The following is a 25,591-nucleotide window of genomic DNA, read 5'->3' as shown; positions in this document are numbered from 1 at the left end:
ACCCCCAGGTGCTTCACAGAAGTTTATAACATTCCCACAAAAATGTTTTTCAGCCCCAATTTTGCATTTTCATAAGGGTAACAGGAGAAATTGCACCATGCAGTTTGTTGTGCAATTTCTCCTGAGTAAGCCGATACCCCATATGTGGGGGAAAACCACTGCTTGGACATACGGCAGGGTTCAGAAGGGAAGGAGTACCAAGTGACACAATTTTGGAAACTAGACCCCTCAGGGAGCTTATCTAGATGTGTGGTGAGCACCCTGAACCACCAAGTCCTTTACAGAAGTTTATAACATGGAGCAGTGAAAATAAAAAAAAAATCAAACTTTTTCCACAAAAATGATGTTTTAGCCCCAAATTTTTTATTTTCACAAGGGTAAGAGGATAAAATGGACCCCAAAAACGTTTGTGCAATTTCTCCTGAGTACGCCAATACCCCATATGTGGGGAAAATACAGTGTTTGGGCGCACGGCAGAGTTCAGAAGGGAAGGAGCACTGTGTGACTTTGAAGGCAAAATGGGCTGGAATTGAGAGCGGACGCCATGTCGCGTTTGGAGAGCCTAAATAGTGGAAACCCCCTCACAAGTGACCTCATTTTGGAAACTACACCCCTCAAGGATTTTATCAAGGGGTATAGTGAACATTTTGAACCCAGAGGTACGACACAGAATTTGATAACATTAGGTCATCATATTGAATAAGTTGTCATTAGTCTTGAGCGCAAGTGCTCGCTACTTGAGCTTATATCGGGTGCTCGGGTATGCACCAAGTATCGCGCGTGCTCGAGTGACATGCTCGAGTCCCCGCCCGCATGTTTCACAGTTGTTAGACACCCAAGAAAAATATGCAGGGATCGCTCGCGCATGGCAGGCAATCCCCGCGAGGTTTTTTTTGGCCGCGAAGCATATAGGGCGGAGACTCGAGCACCCGCGATACTCAATGCATACTCAAGTAGTGAGCACTTGCGCTCAACACTAGTTGCCATATCGTCATCTTTTTTTTTTTTTTACTTTTGAAAAAAATCCCAACCCTAACCATAACCCTACCCTAGCCCTAACCCCAACCCTAGCCTAACCCTAACCCCAACCCTAACATTAGCACAACCCTAACCATATCCCAACCTTAACCCCAACCCTAACCCCAACCCTAACCCTAACACAACCTTAACCCCAACCCTAACCCTAGCACAACCCTAACCCCAACCCCAACCCTAACCCGAGAGTTTATTTTTTAAGCCGCTCCTCGTGCGGTAAGTGATTAGACTACTTTATTCTTCGGGTTGGTGCAATTACAGAGATACCAGATTCATATCGGGTTTTTATGATTGACAGCTGTCACACTAAAAGACACATTTTTTGTAGAATCTAGTTTTTGCATTGCCATATTTTGAGAACTATAATTTTTCCATATTTTGGCCGACAGAGTCATGTGATGGCTTGTTTTTTGCGGGATGAGTTGACGTTTTTATTGGTGCCATTTTCAGGCATGTGACATTTTTTGACCGCTTTCTATTCCGATTTTTGGGAGGCAGAATAAACAAAAACCAACAATTCAGGAATTGTTTTGTTTTTTAATTTTTTTATTCTGTTCTGCATGTGGTAAAATTGATAAGGCAGCTTTATTCTTCGGGTCAGTACTTTTACAGCGGTACCACATTTATATTGTTTTTCTATGTTTTGGCGCTTTTACATAATAAAAGCAATTTTATAGAAAAATGATTTTTTTGCATCGCTATTCTGAGAGCTATAACTTTTATTTTTCGGCTGATGGAGCGGTATGGCGGCTTGTTTTTTGTGGGACGAGATGATGTTTTCAGCGGTACCATTTTTATTTATATTCGTCTTTTTGATTGCGTGTTAATCCATTTTTTGTTTGGCGGTATGATAAAGCACTGTTTTTTGCTTCGTTTTTTTTTTTACCGTGCTCAATGAAGGGGTTAACTAGTGGGACAATTTTATAGGTCAGGTCGTTCCGGACGCGGCGATACCAAATGTGTGTACTTTTATGGTTTGTTTTTTTCATAATAATATACATTATATATTTTTTTGGGTGGATTTTTTTTTTTAGATTTTTACAATTTTTTTCACTTTGACAGTTTTTTTACTTTTATACTTTGTCCCACTATGGGACTTTCACTTTTTTTATTCTGATCGCCTATATAGCACAGGAATGGAGCACCATCCCTGTGCTATATAGGCTGTCAGCATGTGTGCGGGCGCGATCGCAAAGACGTACTAATACGCATCAGGCTGTTAAAGCCCAGGGCGCAGATACGTATTAGTACGTCTTGGGCTTTAAAGAGGTTAAGGAAAGTAGATGGATTGCATGGCATCTAAAGAGATACAGATTTGTATTCTACATGATTTTAGTCTAAGGGTACCGGCCCTGACTGGTAAGATACATATTTGCTCCATTTAACCATCAGAGAGACCAAGGATACTTTTGGGGAGTCCAGGAGAGGACGAAGAAGTCACCTGGCCCCATGGATATGTTGTTTTGGGGTTGCTAGGAGGGACCCACCAGTCACCTAGAACCCATGGAGACATTTGGAGTTGCCAGGAGGGACCCACCGGTCGCCTGGCCCCATGGAAACTCTCAGAGAGGCCAGGGTGGGACCATTGGGTCTCCTGGCCGTGTACCTCAATGGACTGGTAGCTTCCAAAGCTTGACGCTACCTCCTTTCTGAGGGGGGGGGCGCCAGCAGCGGGGGCCACTGGTTGAGGTAGTTGGCCCTGGAAGTCCCCAAAGTCACAGCTGTTCTATCCCAGGTGAGCGGAGAAGGAAGGGTGAGATTGTGTAATGTTGTACCATCTTGGGTATTTGCTGGGACTGTTGTGTGTTTATTGCCCGCTTTGTGGTTCAATAAAGTAATGCCACGCTGTTTTACCCTCACCCTGGGTTGTCTGAGTAACGTTATGCCCACGCAAGACCTCGGGTCTTCACAGAAGCCAATATATCCTCCCTGTGAGTGACCATACTAAGATGATCTTCCAATTGATCTAGCTATCGGGGCATAGATCATGCTACGCATGTAGAGACATTTGTCTTCAGTAGGGCTGCCGAAGTCTCCCAGGATTTCATTAGCAGACTATCCATCTTTCGTTCTAAAAGGATCCTTAAGCTGAGCATAATCTTCAAACAGCAATGTTGTTTTCTTAGTCACTCTTGCTACCTGGATGTCGACCTTTGGTATTTCAGACCAACATTTAGAAATGTCCTCATCTACTGGGAACCTGTCTTTTAGTTTGCCAGGAAAAACACTGGAGGATATGGGAGGGGTTATCTGACCTTTTTGTGTTTCCTGTCCGAATTAGGATGGGATGACATCCTCCTGTGGTGGTCATGGAGGGTTATTTGAGAAATATTTATTTCCCAAATTAACCTTTGTGTACAATGAACAACCTCCCTTCCCCATAAAACTATCCCCTGCAATTCTTTGTTCATATTGTTTCTAATGGATCCATCCTACAGCGGCTCTATGCCACCCAAGTACAGCATGTGCAGTTACACATTGCTAACTCTGTATTACAGCTTTATTTCTTTCCTTGTGTAGTAGCTTAGTCTGGCAATGTACATTAATCTCAAGGACAGTGGCATATGTGAGCAATGAAAGTACCAACAGCAACTCCGCTGCACCATCCTTTTTGTGTGTCATGTTGAAGGAAGAGCTGTCGCCAGCACCATCACCGCCTCAGTATTTAAAAGCCACTGCAGGAATAAAACCCCAGGGAAAGAAGAGAAGAGGGAGGGGGAGGGGGAAGAGGCTTTCCAAGCTGGAGGTGGAAGCATATCTGTAGCAAGCAGGACTTTTGAGGCAGCAAAGGCTCAAATTCGCCATGGGCTTCAGAGCATAGCAGGTATGCAGAGGAGAGTAGTAATGCCATCCTCGAACTCCAGTGCAGCTCAATGCAGGAAGCTATTGGGAGAAGTACAATATCTTACCTCTCTATGAGCTCCTCAGCTCCAGATTAGAGGTCATGTGGCTAATGCTGCTATGTAATTACCCAACTCTTTATTATCAATGGGAAGGGATATGCTCCCTGTCGCACATAAAAAGTTTTTCATGTATCACAGTTCCCTCCCTTCAGTCATTTTTTTTCCTAGTCATGGAGTACAATCCTCTCTGCTCTGTGAATCTCTACACACTAATGAAAATATTCTGACTACAGAAAAATATTCTAACCAAGCATCTTACCAGACACAGAGAAGAGACACAAGGCTCTTTGAAATGTAGTAAAAGCACAGAAACAGCAAGGGAATAGAGTTTTACAAAACACAAATTTATATGCGGTCAGAAAAAAAACAAAAACATGAAAGAGTACTACAAAATATCCTATAGGACATGTCCTGTGAAAAATGTTCATATATTTCAGTCCCTTAAAAACAAGGTCAAATGCACTGAAAATACCGAGGATGTAACACGCATATTTGCAGAATTTTGTGTTATGTGAAACTCTTGCTTTATTTCAGTAGTAAAAGTAGAAAGGTGACAGTAGGTATGGGGAACCGAGTACATGTAGGTATGCACTATGTTCACTAAAGACAGCTGTTGTATTCCCCTTGCTTTTGCAAGTGTCTTATCTTATCACACTAGAGCATAGGAGTTGGCCAGGTGTAATATGGAAAATGTATCCCAGAAGGAGTGAAATAACACCACAATCTTAAGGTTATAGTCCTCTTTTAATGTTCTATAAAGTACAAGTTTCAAGACAAGCCAGTCATTCATACAGAAGCAAAAATCTTGGCATAAATCGGTAAGATCAGATAGTGTCAGCAGTAGATCTGTGTTTGCACCTTCACAAAGAGGCTATTCCAAGCATTTCTACATATAAATAACAAAAAAAAAACACGCTCATTTCCGATACCAGATCCGGATCCGCTTCTCTCTTTTGATCTTCTTTTGCAGCTGCAAAATTCCATATAAAAGAGCTTCAGCAGTAGGAGGGCAGCCTGGAAATACACCAAGTAGATGTCAAATATAAAGTGCTTCCAGTCACGGCGAAAAAAAGTCAAGGCAGGCAACAGAGCATGGAGCTACATTAATACCCAAGATTAAAGAGTCTGTCCGACCCCAAAATCAAATATTTTTTTAAAGGGAATCTGTCACCCCCTGGCACTTATCTGACCTACTAATATGGGCATACAAAAGAATAGAAATGTAAATCTATACCTACCTGTATGCCTCATATTAGAGGTCTTGTTGCTGTGAAATGTCTTTTTATTCATTCTGGTTTCTGATGTGTTCCTGTCCCAGGGCCCGCAAGAAATCCCACCTACTATTTTAATTATAATGTTTCCGACCTCCCCTGCATGTCACAGTGCCCTGTGACATGCAGTCGCCGCGGCTAGATCCCGCACCTGCGCACTTCACCTTTTACGCAAGGCGAACTACTTCCAGCCTGTATCATTGTAGAGCAGGGATCTTGTGCACAGGTGCTGTGAAGTCAGAGTGACTTGCTGGAGCCTGCGCAGAAGATCCCTGCTCTATATCATTTCTTTCCAGGCCTATTTCAGGAGTTTAATTTTTTTTTATTCTGTGGAAGCAGGGTTGAAAACCAATGTCTGACTTTCGTTTGTTCATTTTCATAGATTTTTAATTTATTATTACTTTTGTCAGATTCAAGTTATTTCTGTGACCATTGTGGGTTTTTCTTTCATTAAACGAGGGATACCAACAATTTTGACCACGTGAGTATATGCAAAACTTTTGGCAGTCAGTTTTCTTTAATTAAATGACCAAACCTATATTCAAAAGCATTTTGGTTAAAATTAAGGTCTTGCACGATGACAACTTCATGCACTTTCAATTCACCACCAGGGAAATGGCATCACAACAAAAAGACAGAAGTAATCACACTTTAAAAAAAAAAATGCTAGTTGTCGCTAGTGTAATCTTTTATCTCATAAATAATTACATACATGTTAATATACACGCATATGTATATGTAAAGTGAGTTCTATATACAGTGGTTTGAAAAAGTGTTTGCCCCTTTCCTGATTTCTTATTCTTTTGCATGGTTGTTACTCTTAAATGTTTCAGATCAGAAACAAATTTAAATATTAGACAAAGATAACACAAGTAAACACAAAATGCAGTTTTTAAATGAAGGTCTTTATTATTAAAGGGAAAAGAAATCCAAACCTACAGGGCCCTGGGCCTTGTAAACTGTAAATACTAAACTGCATTTTGTGTTTTCTTGTGTTATCTTTGTCTAATATTTAAATTTGTTTTGTGATCTGAAACATTTAAGTGTGACAAATATTCAAAAGAATAAGAAATCAGGAAGGGGGCAAACACTTTTTCACACTACTGTACATCTCACTATACATGTGTGTGTGTATTTACATATGTATATCAACATAAAAAAATGACATACAAAAGATCATGTATGCACGTACACTATATGGGGACTAAACAACGGTCATGTAACAATGCAGGTGAATAGGGTCACAATGCAACCCCTAAGGTACCATGACAAGAAATTAAAAAAAAAGTTTGGACTTTTTGCAACTTGTTTGTTGAGGTATCCTAGGGATAGCATTGTGACCCTCTTCACTTACCTTTTACTGCTATGTAATGTTATAGCAGTATACAGTGATTTTGTGCTGCATAATATAGAATATAATAATATGTAATATATACATAGTGTAATATAGAATTGAATAAAAAGATTCACAGGACCAGTCCGGCATCCATGTCAGTACTCCAAGGTAATCGGAACAGAGTCATGCTGGCATTCAAATGTCAGCTGAAGAAATTTCCTGGACCCTGGTTTGGCTATAATAGATCCTGCTAATCTTTTTACTCAAGTCTCTATATTATACACTTCATATATATGTAAACCTGAATAGATAATGGTTTAAACTGGTACATTAATGGGGTGGGGGAGGGTAGTTCTTTAAGTTTAGTTTTCTCATAAATGTATAAAATAAATTAAAATAAGGCAGACTATATAAAAGGTTGAAAATGTGATCAATTGCTAAAGCGATATTATATATATATATATATATATATATATATATATATATATATATATATATATATATATATATATATATACACACACACACACACACACACACATACACACACACTAGATTGATATAGATAGATACGGTGGGGAAAATAAGTATTTGATACACTGCCGATTTTGCAAGTTTTCCCACCTACAAAGAATGGAGAGGTCTGTAATTTTTATCGTAGGTACACTTCAACTGTGAGAGACAGAATCTAAAAATAAAAAACAGAAAATCACATTGTATGATTTTTATATAAATAATTTGCATTTTACTGCATAAAATAAGTATTCGATACAATAGAAACAGTCATCCTGTCCCCTTTGCAGAAAAGCACCCCCAAAGTATCATGTTTCCCGCACCATGCTTCATGGTTGGGACTGTGTTCTTGGGGTTGTACTCAGCCTTCTTCCTCCAAACATGGCGAGTGGCGCTGATACCAAAAAGTTCTGTTTTGGTCTTTTCTGACCACATGACCTTCTCCCATGCCTCCTCTGGATCATTCAGATCGTCAATGGTGGACATTAAACGGGCCTGGACATGTGTTGGCGTGAGTAGGTGGACTTTGCGTGCCCTGCACTATTTTAATCCATGACGGCATAGTGTGTTACTAACGGTAAATGTCTGAGACTGTGGTCCTAGCTCTCTTTAGGTCATTGACCAGGTCCTTCCGTGTAGTTCTGGGCTGAGTCCTGACATTTCTCAGGATCATCCTTACCCCACGAGGCGAGATCATGCAGGGTGCCCTAGACCGAGGAAGATTCACAGTCATCTTGTGTTTCTTCCTTTTCCTAATAATTGCGCCAACAGTTGTTGCCTTCTCACCAAACTGCTTGCCTATTATCCAGTACCCCATCCCAGCCTTGTGCAGATCTACAATTTTGTCCTGGTGTCCTTAGACAGCTCTTAGGTTTTGGCCAAGGCGGAGAGGTTGGAGTGTGATCGATTGTGTGGACAGGTGTCTTTTACACAGGAAAGAGTTCCAACAGGTGCAGTTAATACAACTAATGAGATCCGACTAGGTAGGCTTCTTAAAGAAAAGCTAACAGGTCTGTGAGAGGCAGAATTCTTGCTGGTTGGTAGGTGATCAAATACTTATTTCATGCAATAAAATGCAATTTAATTACTTAAAAATCTTACAATGTGATTTTCTGTTTGTTTTTTTCTTTTTAGATTCTGTCTTTCACAGTTGAAGTGTACCTATGATAAACGTTACAGACCTCTCCATTCCTTATAGGTGGAAAAACTTGCAAAATCGGTAGAGTATCAAATACCGTATTTTTCGGACTATAAGACGCACCTAGGTTTTAGAGAAAGAAAATAGAAAAAAAAAAAAATATGAAGAAAAAAATGTGATCATGATGTACTGTTAAGGGGGAGGGGGGGGGTCTGCTGCTGACACCGTTATAGGGGTAATGTCCCCCAATTCTGTTAATCACCTATCCTGGTATATATGCCCCCCCCCCCCCATATCCATCCCCCATCCTGGTACATGTGGCTCCCCCCCCCCCCCCATATCTATCCATCCATCCCCCATCCTGGTACACGTGGCCCCCCCCATATCTATCCATCCATCCATCCCCCATCCTGGTACGCGTGGCTCCCCTCATCCCTCATCCATCCAATCCATCCCATCCTGGTACGTGTGGCTCCCCTCATCCATCCGCCATCCTCGTACGCGTGGCTCCCTTCAATCGTGGTATGCATGGCACCCCTCAATCCCCATTATGCTGCACACAAAAAAAATAAACAATTCTACTCACCTTCCTTCCCTCTGCTGCAGCGCTGCGTCCTGCTCTGCTGCCAGCACTGTGATCTCAGTGTGAGCCGCGCATGACGTCACTGCCATGTACCCTCAAATGGTGAGATGATCTGCCAGAATAGTCACTGCTCCTCACGCGAGTACAACTCGCAGCTCCTCTTACTATTCTCTATCAGGGGGATATGGGGTATAGAGCGAACTTGATGAATCTAGGTCTTTATTCAACCTACATTACTAATGATCCTAGATTGTGAAGATCAACAGGACTTAAATTGGTATTATTCTTTTAAAGCCCCCATTCACAGCCTTTACCAAGAGGACCACTGGGACATAGATGTTAAATGCAGACCAGTTCAATATGCTATCCAAGTATGAGGGATTGACTGGACCTGTTACTCAGCAGTTATCCTTTGGACTGTATTTAACAGAATCACCCCAGAATGAGGGCATCGTCCAGAAAACCTCCTTACCAATATCAGTAATATTGCTAGTAAAGGGTAGTGAAGCAGATCTACAAGCCCCAAGTTGCCTGGCTAACCGGACAACCCACCGTGAGGCAGACAGCTGAGGTAAATCCTAGACCTAACGTGGCAGGGTTTTCCGCAACTATGAACAGGTCTGAAAAACATTCAGACAGGCCAACATGAGACATAAGCCCAGACCTGAATTGGCATGCAGCCCAGCTATTAGGCCCACTGCGCAAGCCATTAGGCCCACTGCGCACGCATACACAAGCCATGAGGCTCAATACACCCTAGGCCAAACAACAAACGTAGGTAGGTACGGAATCATTATATGTACAGGTGCATCTCACTAAATTAGAATATCATCAAAACGTTAATTTATTTTAGTTCTTCAATACAAAAAGTGAAACTCATATTATATAGAATCATTACAAACAGAGTGATTTATTTCAAGCGTTTATTTCTGTTAATGTTGATGATTATGGCTTACAGCCAATGAAAACACAAAAGTCATTATCTCAGTCAATTAAAATAATTAGCAAAAAACACCTGCAAAAGCTTCCTAAGCGTTTCAAAAGGTCCCTTAGTCTGTTTCAGTAGGCTCCACAATCATGGGGAAGACTGCTGACTTGACAGATGTCCAGAAGGCAGTCATTGACACACTCCACAAGGTCCCAGAGTTCCAATTTTCATTTGGAAATAAAGGTCCCAGAGTCTGAAGGAAGAGTGGAGGGGCACACAATCCAAGCTGCTTGAAGTCTAGTGTGGAGTTTCCACAATCAGTGATGGTTTGGGGAGCCATGTCATCTGCTCGTGTAGGTCCACTGTGTTTTATCAAGACCAAGGTCTGCGCAGCCGTCTACCAAGAAATTTTAGAGCACTTCATGCTTCCCTCTGCTGACAAGCTTTTTGGAGATGAAAATTTCATTCTCCAGCAGGACTTGGCATCTGTCCACACAGCCAAAAGTACCAATACCTGGTTTATAAACAACAGTATCACTGTGCTTGATTGACCAGCAAACTCGCCTGACCTTAACCCCATAGAGAATCTATGTGGTATTGTCAAGAGGAAGATGAGAGACACCAGACCCAACAATGCAGACGAGCTGAAGGCTGCTATCAAAGCAACCTGGGCTTCCATAACACCTCAGCAGTAGGCCAACATTTCAGTAGGCCAACATTCTGGATTTTAAAAACATTTTTCAAGCTGTTGTTATAAAGTATTCTAATTTTCTGAGATAATGACTTTTGTGTTTTCATTGGCTATAAGCCATAGTCATCAACATTAACAGAAATAAACTCTAGAAATAGATCACTGTTCGTAATGACTCTATATAATATATGAGGTTCACTTTTTGTATGGAAGAACTGAAATAAATAAACTTTTTGATGATATTCTAATTTTGTGAGAAGCACCTGTAGATTCTTCCAGACTGAGGTTAGCATGTCAGAGCCCAACTGGGCCCCTCCTCACTGCCACTTACTAGAGGTTGCTATAGAACACAGCATGGTGTTCCATGATTCACGGCTGCTCCAGCCGTGTGCTCCAGGCTCCTACATCCTTGAGGACAGGAAACCACATTGAAGGAGGAAGTAAGAGTTGCCTTTTTATTTTGTGCTCAGGGCTTCTAGTCCAGTAATAGGGGCGGATCCTACTCTCTCTCATATGGTACTGTCATGAGGGAAGGGAAAAAGTGTGTTTTATAACCCGAAAAATACGGTACTGGAGGAGGTAGTAATCTTGCTGCTGGGTTGTTTCCCTCCTCTTGAGCTATAGCCTCCCAGTCTGGAGTTCTTGTCTCTCAAGACACACAACAACAGAAAAAAAAAAAAAATAGTGAATGAACATTTAAGCTTGCTCAGCCCCAAGGGATGTAGGGGGAATGACTTCCCACCCATCTCTATGCCATTCACACAAAACCACACAGTTTCGGTGAATTAACCCCCAACATATAACACAAACCTCCCCTCGCATATAACGCCAGTGACTGTGACACAGTGTTCCCTTCATAACTGGACAGGTAGATTTCACAGAAGTGTGATTAACTTGGAGTTACATTGTGTTGTTTAAGTGTTCCCTTTATTTTTTTGAGCAGTGCAATTATGGCAGTGAACTTTATTTCACTTAAATTATGAATGATTTATTTACTTTTTGCACTAAATGACCACTGCTAGAGAATGCATTTAATTTAACAAACTCATCTGCATAACAGTTTATGTATTGGCAGCATACACAGGATTTGGGGCATACAGCACATGTATATGCTGTACTGTATCAGGACGAGTATGTAAATAATAAGCATAGCATAGTACTTATTTAAACCCTGATTAACACTGAACGCAGCAGTATGTCCAGGTAAAGCATAAACTTCATCTAAATAAAAAAAAAAAATACAATAGAATAAAATAGTGAAAATGAATAGCTACCTGGAACATAGATATCAACGGGAACAATTCGGTCACAGCCTCTGACAACAGAGTAGGAGTAGTGGTAGTAGCCACCTCCATTGGCACAACTGTAGGACACAGAACATTAGGTGTGAGAAATGCAAAGGATAGACGGAAATCAGCTGACACTGCCATTCTGAGAAAATAAAATTTGTCATGGCGTTTCAAATATTTTGTTAATGTCTTCATCTTTTCTTCCTTTATTTTGCAGATAAAGCTAAAATGGTTCTAAATACAATATGGGCACAGAAATTTGCGGCATTATACAATACAAATTCAAATTACGGATGCATGGATGAGGACCAAGTCAGAAGAAAAGGTTTTAGTTCCGGATCCCTGTTGGGTAGAGGATTATCTTGCTCCAGTTGGTATCAATGAGCTGGGATTCTTTTGCAGCCAGTTCCATCATGGGGCAATATGGCTCTGCAGCGGCTGCATCACAGTCACATTACATGGCACAGGTTTTGGGTCCTTTTAAACAAATATACATACCTGCCCATGGAAACTACATAACGTGGTTCTGGCATCTGATCATAAACCTGTGAATGGTAGTATAAACATGTAAAGTTCAATTGTCAATCTGTACTGATAATACCAAGAAACATATTTCGTGCCCCAGAGAAATAACTATTATAAAACTAATTGGGCATGACAGCATTATTATAGGCAAGTACAGGTCTATAAAGAACATAAAAGGAAGAAGGGCACATCCATAAAAATCACAATCTTCTTTATTGCATTTCAAAATCCATAACGACCACAACGTTGGATGTAATTCACATAATACTCATGACTGACACATTTCTGGCAAAAAAAGGGTGTTTAATCATAGTCTAAAAGTTTGTGTCTTCCTTTCATATTCATTGCAAAGCCAACAGTCTGCTAGTGAATTGGCACCCATTTATGCCAGACAAGTCATCACTACTGTACTATAGATGTGGTAAGCCTTCCTTCCGTATTCCTTTGTACACAGTGAATTATAGTATAGCCTGACACATAGCGAAGATTATTAACATGTGGTAAAATTAAAGTAAAAATCCATGCCTTTCTCAGGGCAGGAGCCATCTTATTGGTGAGAGTCCCGGCCACAATCATGACATCTGCCTGCCTAGGGCTAGCGCGAAAGACCACACCAAACCTGTCCATGTCATAACGTGGGGCAGCCATGTGCATCATCTCCACTGCACAACATGCCAATCCAAAGGTCATAGGCCACAGGGAGCTCTGTAGGTAGAATATAGAGAAAGTACAAAATTACCCTTCAATAAAACGACTCCTCTGCAGAGATTTAAAGTGGTTTCCCCATGAACAAACTACAGTTTAATCAACAGATCTTGGAATAAAAATAAGTTCCAGATACAACTGAACACCTATGGGGAATTCTGAAGACAACACACTCCATCCAGCATCCAGGCTCTAAGGGTAAGTGCCCACGATCAGGAATAGCAGAGGTTTCGACGCAGCTCACCTGTGCCGAGTCCAAAATGCTGCATTCTACATTAGAAGCACAGTGAATAAGATTTCTAGAAATCCCACGCCCACTGTGCTTCTATATGACACTGTGTAAACTCACCTGCGGTGTGGGTTTATGAGCCACACCATGTCAATTACTTGCAGCTGAGACGCTAGTCTCCACAACAGAAATTTCCCTAATAGAATGTATTGGATGCGGTAACTCCACATTGTTCAATGAACATATACGGATTTACCTGCGTGATTAGAATGCAGTGTTTTGGAAGCAGCGAAAATACACTGCTACAGCCTGATCATGGCCACGTACCCTAAAAGAGGGCATTCTTGAAGAATGGAAAAAGATAGATGTTGCATTAGGCCACCAACTTCATTCATTCCACGCCTAGAAGACTTAGTTTTGTCCTTAAAAATTATTGAACTCATAAAATACTAGATGTAGTTTTTGATGTGGGGTGTATTCATTTTTGCATCAACTGATGTGAGTAAAATTGAAGATTATATATTAACCTTACTTTCATGTCATGGGTGAAAAAAAAATGTTCTATGAAACTCAGTCTTCTCAAAACTTTGGAAATTGTTCTTGTGTTCACTGAGATATGGACTAAAATCTTAACTTTTTTCTAATTTACGTTGAGCACTGTATGTGACAAGTTACTTTCAAAATCAATTGTGCCAAGTTGTATGAGTAAACCTTACCCGTCTTGCCCAATTCACCAGGTCGTCAAGCTTTGTGATTATAAACTCTCCTTTGCCACTTACTGCTGCTGGTTTTGCTGCACTGACAGCGCTACTGCTCTGTCTGACAGGTAAAGTGCTGAAAAAGAAAATAACTGATGAGGATACTCAGCATAAGGGTTCATTCAAATGACATTATTTTCAGCCTGAGTGCTGTCTGTAAAAAAAATTATTAATAATAATTCCTTGGGGCAGGACAGATCAGCGATTGTTTTCACTGACCAAATCGGAGTTAAAAAATTAAAATCGCAGCATGCATTAGTTTCTTCCGGAAATTGGATGAGACTTGCCAATTCAAGTATATGGGTGTGAAAAACAAATTGGATGCTATGCGTAGAGCATCTGAGTTTTACTGATACATCGGAAACTATAAATGGTCTTGTAAATTATTAATAGCTGCTGTAGAAAAATGGATTTCATTCGGTTGACAGGTGAGAAAAAAAAATCGTCCGAGTTTTCTGAAATAAACTCTGGCGATTTTTTTTTTTTCTTTTTTAATACGGCGATATGAAACTATCCTAAATATAACTACTAAATAGAGGTGCTACAATTGCCAACTGGGCAGCCCTTCACTGGGTGCTAATAGGATTTCAATCGAAACTTCAGATTTTGGGTTATGGTGCTCTGCTCACCTGAATGGCTAAGATACAGAGAACTTAGCTACTTGGCAGCAGCATAAGCATGTTCTCACTCTACTCACTACCTGAGACACTGGGGAGTTTTAAGAAAACTATTAAACTGGAAATATTTTTGTTGCAAATGCCAATGGACCACAGACTTCATTTTTTTTTACTTTGCGTTATACATATAATTAGATACAGAAAGTCATTGACAGCTAGGGAGAAGAAGGTGATTTTTAATTCTAATGGATAGCAGCAGAGAGCAAGGCATTTAATTATTACTATACAGAAAAGGGGTTCTGCAAATGGAGTGATGCTTTAAAGGGGTTTCCACTACTTGGACAACCCCTATGTTTCCCCCTTGTCAGAATAATAACATATACTCCCCTCCGGATGAGTTCTGCTGCTCTGTCACTTACTCTGGATGTCTTGATTTGTCCGAAGGAGGGGAGAATGAAGCCAGGGCAGATTGGCTGCAGGGATCGTGTGACAATGTCACACGATTCCTGGGCGAGCCAGTGACAGCACTGCTAGAATGGCGACCGCACAAATATTACCATTTTACAAGGGGGAAACACAGGGATTCAGAAGAGGTTGTCGGAGTAATTGGCAACCCCTTTAAAGATGTCTGTCTGGACAGTTTCTCTGGCCTTTGATGACCAGTTTGTGTTCTTTGGTACATGGGTTGGAAAGAACAGCTGCACTCAACTCATTGCGGAGCTATCAATCTAAAAGTAAAGTGTCATAGAAGTGGAACAACCTGTACAAGTAAATATAGGATAACCCCCTGACCATATTCCCTATTAGAGTATAGGGACATCATAGATGGGGAATTCTCACCCATGTGACAGTATGGAGGGTTGCTCTGATGGACCCAAAATATCCATGTATTAGATGGACATCAGTTCATAAAGAATCTGTCAGGCCACAACAATAACAGTTAATTGTCAGAGATGAGAGAAGCAAGATAAGCTGATCATTGTGTAGGGGTGGTCCTCATAAGTCAATCTTTTCAAAGTGAATTTTGCATGTCAAAATAAACTGGACTTATGCGGTTTTGCTCTCCCAGAAACAGTGCCACTCTTTACAAGGTCCTCCCCACCATGCAACTCGCTTGGCTCAATACCACACACAGCCTACTGTCAGGAATGGAACGATTTCTCAAAATATTTTCCTAAAACCATAAATCAAATGGTTATGGAGATCACTGACTGGCTTTGGATATCACATGGATTGCCGACACACAATCAGTGGCAGGGAACTACAAAAGCCAGTAGGTGATCAGTAAGGCAAGCATGCTTCTATTTTAACTTCTAGCATTCCAAGTTCTTTTCATCATTTTACTTAATGGCTGCATGACTCCTTTAACCCCTTAGTGACGGAGCTAATTTTGACTTTAATGACTAGGCCAATTTTTTTTTAAATCTGACCAAGTGTCACTTTATGAGGTGACAACTCTGGAACGCTACAACATATCCCAGTGATTCTGAGTCTGTTTTCTCGTGACGTATTGTACTTCATGTTGTTGATAAAATTTGGTTGATATGATTTGAGATTATTTATGAAAATATCAACAATTCGACAAAAAATATTGAAAATTTTGCAATTTTCAAACTTTTCATTTTTTTATGCCCTTAAACCAGATCGTTATATCACAGAAAGTAGTTAATAAATATCATTTACCACATGTCTACTGTACATGAGCACAATTTTTGAAACACTTTTTATTAGGGTTCAAAGTCGACCAGCGATCTCATTTTTACAACAAAATTTACAGAACCTTTTTTTTTTTTTTAAAAAGGACCAAATCCCATTTGAAGCGACTGATGGGGCCTACAGGACAGAAAATACCCTAAAGTGACACTATTCTGAAAATTGCCCCACTTAACGTGCTCAAAACCACATTCAAGAAGTTTATTAACCCTCCAGATACTTCACGGGAATTAATAGAATGTGTAAAGAAAAAAATGAACACCAAAATTTGTTGTGCAATTTCTCCTGAGTATGCCAATACCCCATATGTGGGGAAAAAAACTAGTGTTTGGGCGCAAGGCTCGGCTCTGAAGGGAAGGAGAGCCTTTAAACTTTTTGAATGCAAAAATAGCTGGAATCTCGTGCAGACGCCATGACGGGTTTGGAAAGCCCCTGATGCGCTTAAACAGTGGAAATTTTGAAAACTAGACCCCTTCAAGGATTTTATCGAGGGGTATAGTGAGCATTTCGAACACAGAGGTAAGACAGAATTTGATAACATTAGGTCATCATATTGAAAAAGTTCATTTTTTTTTTTTTTTTTTTCACAAAAATCTTGCTTTAGCCCCAAATTTCTCACTTTTGCAACAGGTAACACCAAAAGTGGATCCTCCAGTTTGTTACCCACTTTCATATGAGCACAGCAATACCCCACATGTGGTAAAAAAGTTCTGTTTGAACAAATGGCAGAGCTTGGAGCAGAAAGAGCAATATTTGAATGCTGGAACACAAATTGTCTGAAATATATTGCGGGCAACATGACACATTTACAAGGCCCCAAAGGCACCCAAAAAGCAGAACCCCCCCCAAAAAACTGACCCCCATTTTGGAAACTACACCCCTCAAGGATTTTATCCAGAAGTATAGTGTGGATTTTGAACCCAAAAAGGTACTACACAGAATTCTTGAGTCCCCGTCCCGCATGTTTCTCGGCTGTTCCCGATGCAAACTTGAATAGCGAGCACTTGCGCTCAACACTAATCATATGGTCATCATTTTTTATATATTTTTTTTTAATTTTGAAAAAACCCAGAGCCCTACCCTGACCTCAATCCTAACCCTAAACCCAACCCCTACCCCAAACCTAGGGTGTTTAGGGATGTCAACATTGAGCAAGGGCGCCAATTCACTAACATTAGGTCGTCAACCTCCGCTGTCAGGTAGGGTGACTGACCGGGATTTCTAGGGTAAGAATAGCCCGTCTGATTTGTCATTTGTAATTAATTTGTAAAGTCCTGAACTAATCCTGTCAGGCCCACGCTTATCACACCCCTACACTATTCTTAGAAAGTTTGTTTTGAGTACTGTACTTTTAGTCTATTAACAGTTAATCTTTAGGGATCTATTTCTGTTTATGGTTCTAATGATATTGAGGCGCTGTGGTCAATCACTCTTTTGGTTTCTTTTAGGTATATCATGTCAGAAGAGAGAGAAGGGATTTTAAGAGAAGCACAGTTTTTCCTTTTCGTGTTTTTTTTTCACTGAATAACGGTAATCACATGATCAGGGACCAAAAAAATCCAGCCCTGATCATATTCTGGACTCTGGGGGGGGCGCTGTACACTTATTCCCTATTTCCGTTTTAAATCGGCGATGAGGGAATAAGGCCCCCGTTTTAATGCATATCAGCGGCCGTTAAGGGGCTAACCTAACTAATACAAGGCCCTCACCTTCACATTAATCTCATTACTGAGGTGCCCCCAGTACAGCAATCGCTCCCCAGCTCACCCCACAACTGCACCCCGTGGGAAAGCCCAACGCACCCCACAACCGCACTCCGCGGGAAAGCGCAGCGCTCCGCCACGCAACCCCACCCCGACGGGGCAGCGCTCCGCCACGCAACCCCACCCCGACGGGGCAGCGCTCCGCCACGCAACCCCACCCCGACGGGGCAGCGCTCCGCCACGCAACCCCACCCCGACGGGGCAGCGCTCCGCCACGCAACCCCACCCCGACGGGGCAGCGCTCCGCCACGCAACCCCACCCCGACGGGGCAGCGCTCCGCCTTGCTCGACACCCCGACGGGGAAGCGCTCCACCACGCACCCTACAGCTGCACCCTGCCGGGAAGGGAATTTCCTATAATACTGGAGCTCTTAGCTGCTACATGTAGGTTACCTGACGCCATTGTCACAGTCTGAGGCGGCCTGCCAGACACGAGTATGGAGGGCTGCAGTAGGCACAGGTCTGCAGGAAGAGTGAGAACATCAGGACTGGACTGTCTGGAGGACATACCATTACAGTAAAGGGAGGGAATGGACGCCATAGAACTCACCGTGTAGCCTGCAGCCAGAGCCGAGATAGCCTGGGAACTAGAGAAAAGCAGAGTGTGATTACCCAGAATGCACCCCGCACACGTCATGTGGAGCATTAGCTATATTATGTGCTATGTGCCGCGCTCTCGGCTATCTGCAGCTGCAGCTCACGGGAATGTCCTTGAAGTCAGCGAGAACTTCATGTTTTCTGTGACCCTCTCACCTGTCAGCGCAGCCATCTTTGCTTCGGACGTCCCCAGAGCACTTCCGGTGAGCTCTTAAGTGTGGTCCGTGCTGAAATCATTCCCCGACTATGGTGCCCTACGTGTACAAGTTCCGAGTGGGTTGTCCATGTGCGGCTGCGTCCTGTGCCCCGGCGTGTAGATCGGAGGTGATCTTTTGAGAAGCTCACCATATCCACTCAAGACAACTCAGTGCTGAGGTGAGTAGATCGGAGCTGCTGGAGCGATGTCCTCAATACAGCCCCTCCTCTGTAGACAGTTCAGCACTGTCACCACTAGATGGAGCTGCTCCAGGCTCCTCATACACAGTCCAGTCTAGTCTCCTCATCTGGCTCTATGATGCTTTTTATGGAATTGCTCATGTTTTTACTGGAACAAACCTCACAAGTCAGACATTAATTTTTTACACTGTTATATAATTTATGCATTTTGGCAAAATTCTTTTTTTCCTGATTAATAAAAACTAGTGATTTTATTGTCACTTTTTGTAATATAATAAATTTCCCTCAGCGCTGATTATTCAGTTTTGCCAGAATGTGACTCTTCCTGTGTATCCACCAGTCCCGGCCGCAGCCCCGGCATTGTGAAGAGTGGACGGAGCTCTGCGCCCCCGACAGTCACTATAATGTACAGCATAGAAGTGACATCAGTTATTACAGAGATTTCCGGGGTCACTGGAGAACACTGCTGGTAATATATATATATATATATATACAGGAATGTCCGGGGTCACTGGAGAACACTGCTGGTAATATATACATACATACAGGAATGTCCACGGTCACTGGAGAACACTGCTGGTAATATATACATACATACAGGAATGTCCGGGGTCACTGGAGAACACTGCTGGTAATATATACATACATACAGGAATGTCCGGGGTCACTGGAGAACACTGCTGGTAATATATACATACATACAGTAATGTCCGCGGTCACTGGAGAACACTGCTGGTAATATATATACATACATACATACAGGAATGTCCGGGGTCACTAGAGAACACTGCTGGTAATATATACATACATACATACAGGAATGTCCGGGGTCACTGGAGAACACTGCTGGTAATATATACATACATACAGGAATGTCCGGGGTCACTGGAGAACACTGCTGGTAATATATACATACATACAGGAATGTCCGCGGTCACTGGAGAACACTGCTGGTAATATATATATACATACATACAGGAATGTCCGCGGTCACTGGAGAACACTGCTGGTAATATATACATACATACAGGAATGTCCGCGGTCACTGGAGAACACTGCTGGTAATATATATATACATGCATACAGGAATGTCCGCGATCACTGGAGAACACTGCTGGTAATATATACATACATACATACAGGAATGTCCACGGTCACTGGAGAACACTGCTGGTAATATATATACATACATACAGGAATGTCCGCGGTCACTGGAGAACACTGCTGGTAATATATACATACATACATACATACAGGAATGTCCACGGTCACTGGAGAACACTGCTGGTAATATATATACATACATACAGGAATGTCCACGGTCACTGGAGAACACTGCTGGTAATATATATATACATACATACAGGAATGTCCGCAGTCACTGGAGAACACTGCTGGTAATATATACATACATACATACAGGAATGTCCACGGTCACTGGAGAACACTGCTGGTAATATATATACATACATACAGGAATGTCCACGGTCACTGGAGAACACTGCTGGTAATATATACATACATACAGGAATGTCCACGGTCACTGGAGAACACTGCTGGTAATATATACATACATACAGGAATGTCCGGGGTCACTGGAGAACATTGCTGGTAATATATACATACATACAGGAATGTCCACGGTCACTGGAGAACACTGCTGGTAATATATATATATACATACAGGAATGTCCGCGGTCACTGGAGAACACTGCTGGTAATATATATATATATATACAGGAATGTCCACGGTCACTGGAGAACACTGCTGGTAATATATACATACATACATACAGTAATGTCCACGGTCACTGGAGAACACTGCTGGTAATATATATATACATACAGGAATGTCCACGGTCACTGGAGAACACTGCTGGTAATATATATATATATATATACAGGAATGTCCACGGTCACTGGAGAACACTGCTGGTAATATATATATATATATATATATATATATATATATATATATATATATACAGGAATGTCCACGGTCACTGGAGAACACTGCTGGTAATATATATATATATATATACAGGAATGTCCACGGTCACTGGAGAACACTGCTGGTAATATATATATATATATATATATATATATATATATATACAGGAATGTCCACGGTCACTGGAGAACACTGCTGGTAATATATATATATATATATACAGGAATGTCCGCGGTCACTGGAGAACACTGCTGGTAATATATATACATACAGGAATGTCCACGGTCACTGGAGAACACTGCTGGTAATATATATATATATATATATATATATATATATATATATATATATATATATATATATATATATATACAGGAATGTCCGGGGTCACTGGAGAACACTGCTGGTTATATATACATACATACAGGAATGTCCACGGTCACTGGAGAACACTGCTGGTAATATATATATATATATATACAGGAATGTCCACGGTCACTGGAGAACACTGCTGGTAATATATATATATATATACAGGAATGTCCACGGTCACTGGAGAACACTGCTGGTAATAAATATATATATATATATATATATATATATATATATATATATATATATATATATATATATATATATATATATATATATATATATATATATATATATATATATATATATATATATATATATATAGGAATGTCCGGGGTCACTGGAGAACACTGCTGGTTATATATACATACATACAGGAATGTCCGGGGTCACTGGAGAACACTGCTGGTTATATATACATACATACAGGAATGTCCGGGGTCACTGGAGAACACTGCTGGTAATATATATATATATACAGGAATGTCCGGGGTCACTGGAGAACACTGCTGGTAATATATATATATATATATATACAGGAATGTCCGGGGTCACTGGAGAACACTGCTGGTTATATATACATACATACATACAGGAATGTCCGGGGTCACTGGAGAACACTGCTGGTTATATATACATACATACATACAGGAATGTCCGGGGTCACTGGAGAACACTGCTGGTAATATATATATATATATATATATACAGGAATGACTGGGGTCACTGGAGAACACTGCTGGTAATATATATATATATACAGGAATGACTGGGGTCACTGGAGAACACTGCTGGTAATATATATATATATACAGGAATGACTGGGGTCACTGGAGAACACTGCTGGTAATATATATATATATATACAGGAATGTCCGGGGTCACTGGAGAACACTGCTGGTAATATATATATATATACATACAGGAATGTCCACGGTCACTGGAGAACACTGCTGTTAATATATACATACATACAGGAATGTCCGCGGTCACTGGAGAACACTGCTGGTAATATATACATACATACAGGAATGTCCGCGGTCACTGGAGAACACTGCTGGTAATATATATATATATACATACAGGAATGTCCACGGTCACTGGAGAACACTGCTGTTAATATATACATACATACAGGAATGTCCGCGGTCACTGGAGAACACTGCTGTTAATATATACATACATACAGGAATGTCCGCGGTCACTGGAGAACACTGCTGGTAATATATACATACATACAGGAATGTCCGCGGTCACTGGAGAACACTGCTGGTAATATATATACATACATACAGTAATGTCCACGGTCACTGGAGAACACTGCTGGTAATATATATATATACATACAGGAATGTCCGCGGTCACTGGAGAACACTGCTGGTAATATATATATATATATACAGGAATGTCCACGGTCACTGGAGAACACTGCTGGTAATATATACATACATACATACAGTAATGTCCACGGTCACTGGAGAACACTGCTGGTAATATATATATACATACAGGAATGTCCACGGTCACTGGAGAACACTGCTGGTAATATATATATATATATATATACAGGAATGTCCACGGTCACTGGAGAACACTGCTGGTAATATATATATATATATATATATATATATATATATATATATATATATATATATATATATATATATATATATATACAGGAATGTCCACGGTCACTGGAGAACACTGCTGGTAATATATATATATATATATACAGGAATGTCCACGGTCACTGGAGAACACTGCTGGTAATATATATATATATATATATATATATATATATATATATATATACAGGAATGTCCACGGTCACTGGAGAACACTGCTGGTAATATATATATATATATATACAGGAATGTCCGCGGTCACTGGAGAACACTGCTGGTAATATATATACATACAGGAATGTCCACGGTCACTGGAGAACACTGCTGGTAATATATATATATATATATATATATATATATATATATATATATATATATATATATATATATATATATATATACAGGAATGTCCGGGGTCACTGGAGAACACTGCTGGTTATATATACATACATACAGGAATGTCCACGGTCACTGGAGAACACTGCTGGTAATATATATATATATATATACAGGAATGTCCACGGTCACTGGAGAACACTGCTGGTAATATATATATATATATACAGGAATGTCCACGGTCACTGGAGAACACTGCTGGTAATAAATATATATATATACAGGAATGTCCGGGGTCACTGGAGAACACTGCTGGTTATATATACATACATACATACAGGAATGTCCGGGGTCACTGGAGAACACTGCTGGTTATATATACATACATACAGGAATGTCCGGGGTCACTGGAGAACACTGCTGGTTATATATACATACATACAGGAATGTCCGGGGTCACTGGAGAACACTGCTGGTAATATATATATATATACAGGAATGTCCGGGGTCACTGGAGAACACTGCTGGTAATATATATATATATATACAGGAATGTCCGGGGTCACTGGAGAACACTGCTGGTTATATATACATACATACATACAGGAATGTCCGGGGTCACTGGAGAACACTGCTGGTTATATATACATACATACATACAGGAATGTCCGGGGTCACTGGAGAACACTGCTGGTAATATATATATATATATATATATACAGGAATGACTGGGGTCACTGGAGAACACTGCTGGTAATATATATATATATACAGGAATGACTGGGGTCACTGGAGAACACTGCTGGTAATATATATATATATACAGGAATGACTGGGGTCACTGGAGAACACTGCTGGTAATATATATATATATATATACAGGAATGTCCGGGGTCACTGGAGAACACTGCTGGTAATATATATATATATACATACAGGAATGTCCACGGTCACTGGAGAACACTGCTGTTAATATATACATACATACAGGAATGTCCGCGGTCACTGGAGAACACTGCTGGTAATATATACATACATACAGGAATGTCCGCGGTCACTGGAGAACACTGCTGGTAATATATATATATATACATACAGGAATGTCCACGGTCACTGGAGAACACTGCTGTTAATATATACATACATACAGGAATGTCCGCGGTCACTGGAGAACACTGCTGGTAATATATACATACATACAGGAATGTCCGGGGTCACTGGAGAACACTGCTGTTAATATATACATACATACAGGAATGTCCGCGGTCACTGGAGAACACTGCTGGTAATATATACATACATACAGGAATGTCCGCGGTCACTGGAGAACACTGCTGGTAATATATACATACATACATAAAGGAATGTCCGGGGTCACTGGAGAACACTGCTGGTAATATATACATACATACATACAGGAATGTCCGCGGTCACTGGAGAACACTGCTGGTAATATATACATACATAAATACATACAGGAATATCCGGGGTCACTGGAGAACACTGCTGGCAATATATATATATATACAGGAATGTCCGGAGTCACTGGAGAACACTGCTGGTAATATATATATATAAATACATACAGGAATGTCCGGGGTCACTGGAGAACACTGCTGGTAATATATACATACATACATAAAGGAATGTCCGGGGTCACTGGAGAACACTGCTGGTAATATATACATACATACATAAAGGAATGTCCGGGGTCACTGGAGAACACTGCTGTTAATATATACATACATACAGGAATGTCCGGGGTCACTGGAGAACACTGCTGGTAATATATACATACATACAGGAATGTCCGGGGTCACTGGAGAACACTGCTGGTAATATATATATATATATACAGGAATGACTGGGGTCACTGGAGAACACTGCTGGTAATATATATATATATACAGGAATGACTGGGGTCACTGGAGAACACTGCTGGTAATATATATATATATATATACAGGAATGTCCGGGGTCACTGGAGAACACTGCTGGTAATATATATATATATACATACAGGAATGTCCACGGTCACTGGAGAACACTGCTGTTAATATATACATACATACAGGAATGTCCGCGGTCACTGGAGAACACTGCTGGTAATATATACATACATACAGGAATGTCCGCGGTCACTGGAGAACACTGCTGGTAATATATATATATATACATACAGGAATGTCCACGGTCACTGGAGAACACTGCTGTTAATATATACATACATACAGGAATGTCCGCGGTCACTGGAGAACACTGCTGTTAATATATACATACATACAGGAATGTCCGCGGTCACTGGAGAACACTGCTG

General features: G+C 40.8%; 1 protein-coding gene across 1 annotated transcript; it reads right to left on the bottom strand.

Moving 5' to 3' along the window:
• Positions 1-4,663: 4,663 nt before the first annotated feature.
• NDUFS7 (NADH:ubiquinone oxidoreductase core subunit S7) lies at positions 4,664-19,030 on the bottom strand. The gene is made up of 8 exons (XM_073686254.1): positions 18,751-19,030; positions 18,548-18,584; positions 18,391-18,459; positions 13,863-13,980; positions 12,738-12,917; positions 12,186-12,232; positions 11,673-11,761; positions 4,664-4,952 (listed from the first exon to the last, which is right to left on the bottom strand). Exons 1-8 carry the CDS (start codon positions 18,764-18,766, stop codon positions 4,855-4,857), a joined length of 654 nt encoding a protein of 217 aa, XP_073542355.1. The 5' UTR covers positions 18,767-19,030; the 3' UTR covers positions 4,664-4,854.
• Between the last annotated feature and the right edge of the window lie 6,561 nt (positions 19,031-25,591).

This window comes from Phyllobates terribilis, unplaced genomic scaffold (genome assembly GCF_046119375.1).
Source record: "Phyllobates terribilis strain yellow unplaced genomic scaffold, ASM4611937v1 Scaffold_1__5_contigs__length_1240528914, whole genome shotgun sequence".
Lineage (NCBI taxonomy): Eukaryota > Metazoa > Chordata > Amphibia > Anura > Dendrobatidae > Phyllobates > Phyllobates terribilis.
Note: the sequence above shows the minus strand (reverse complement) of the source record. Positions and strands in the feature narration are given on the sequence as shown.

Excerpts from the sequence above, each read along its gene's own strand:
- NDUFS7 (XM_073686254.1), bottom strand. Across the intron at positions 12,918-13,862 it reads TGGTGAATTGGGCAAGACGG|AGCTCCCTGTGGCCTATGAC; the intron begins GTAAGGTTTACT and ends TTCTACCTACAG. Across the intron at positions 11,762-12,185 it reads TATGTAGTTTCCATGGGCAG|TTGTGCCAATGGAGGTGGCT; the intron begins GTATGTATATTT and ends TGTGTCCTACAG.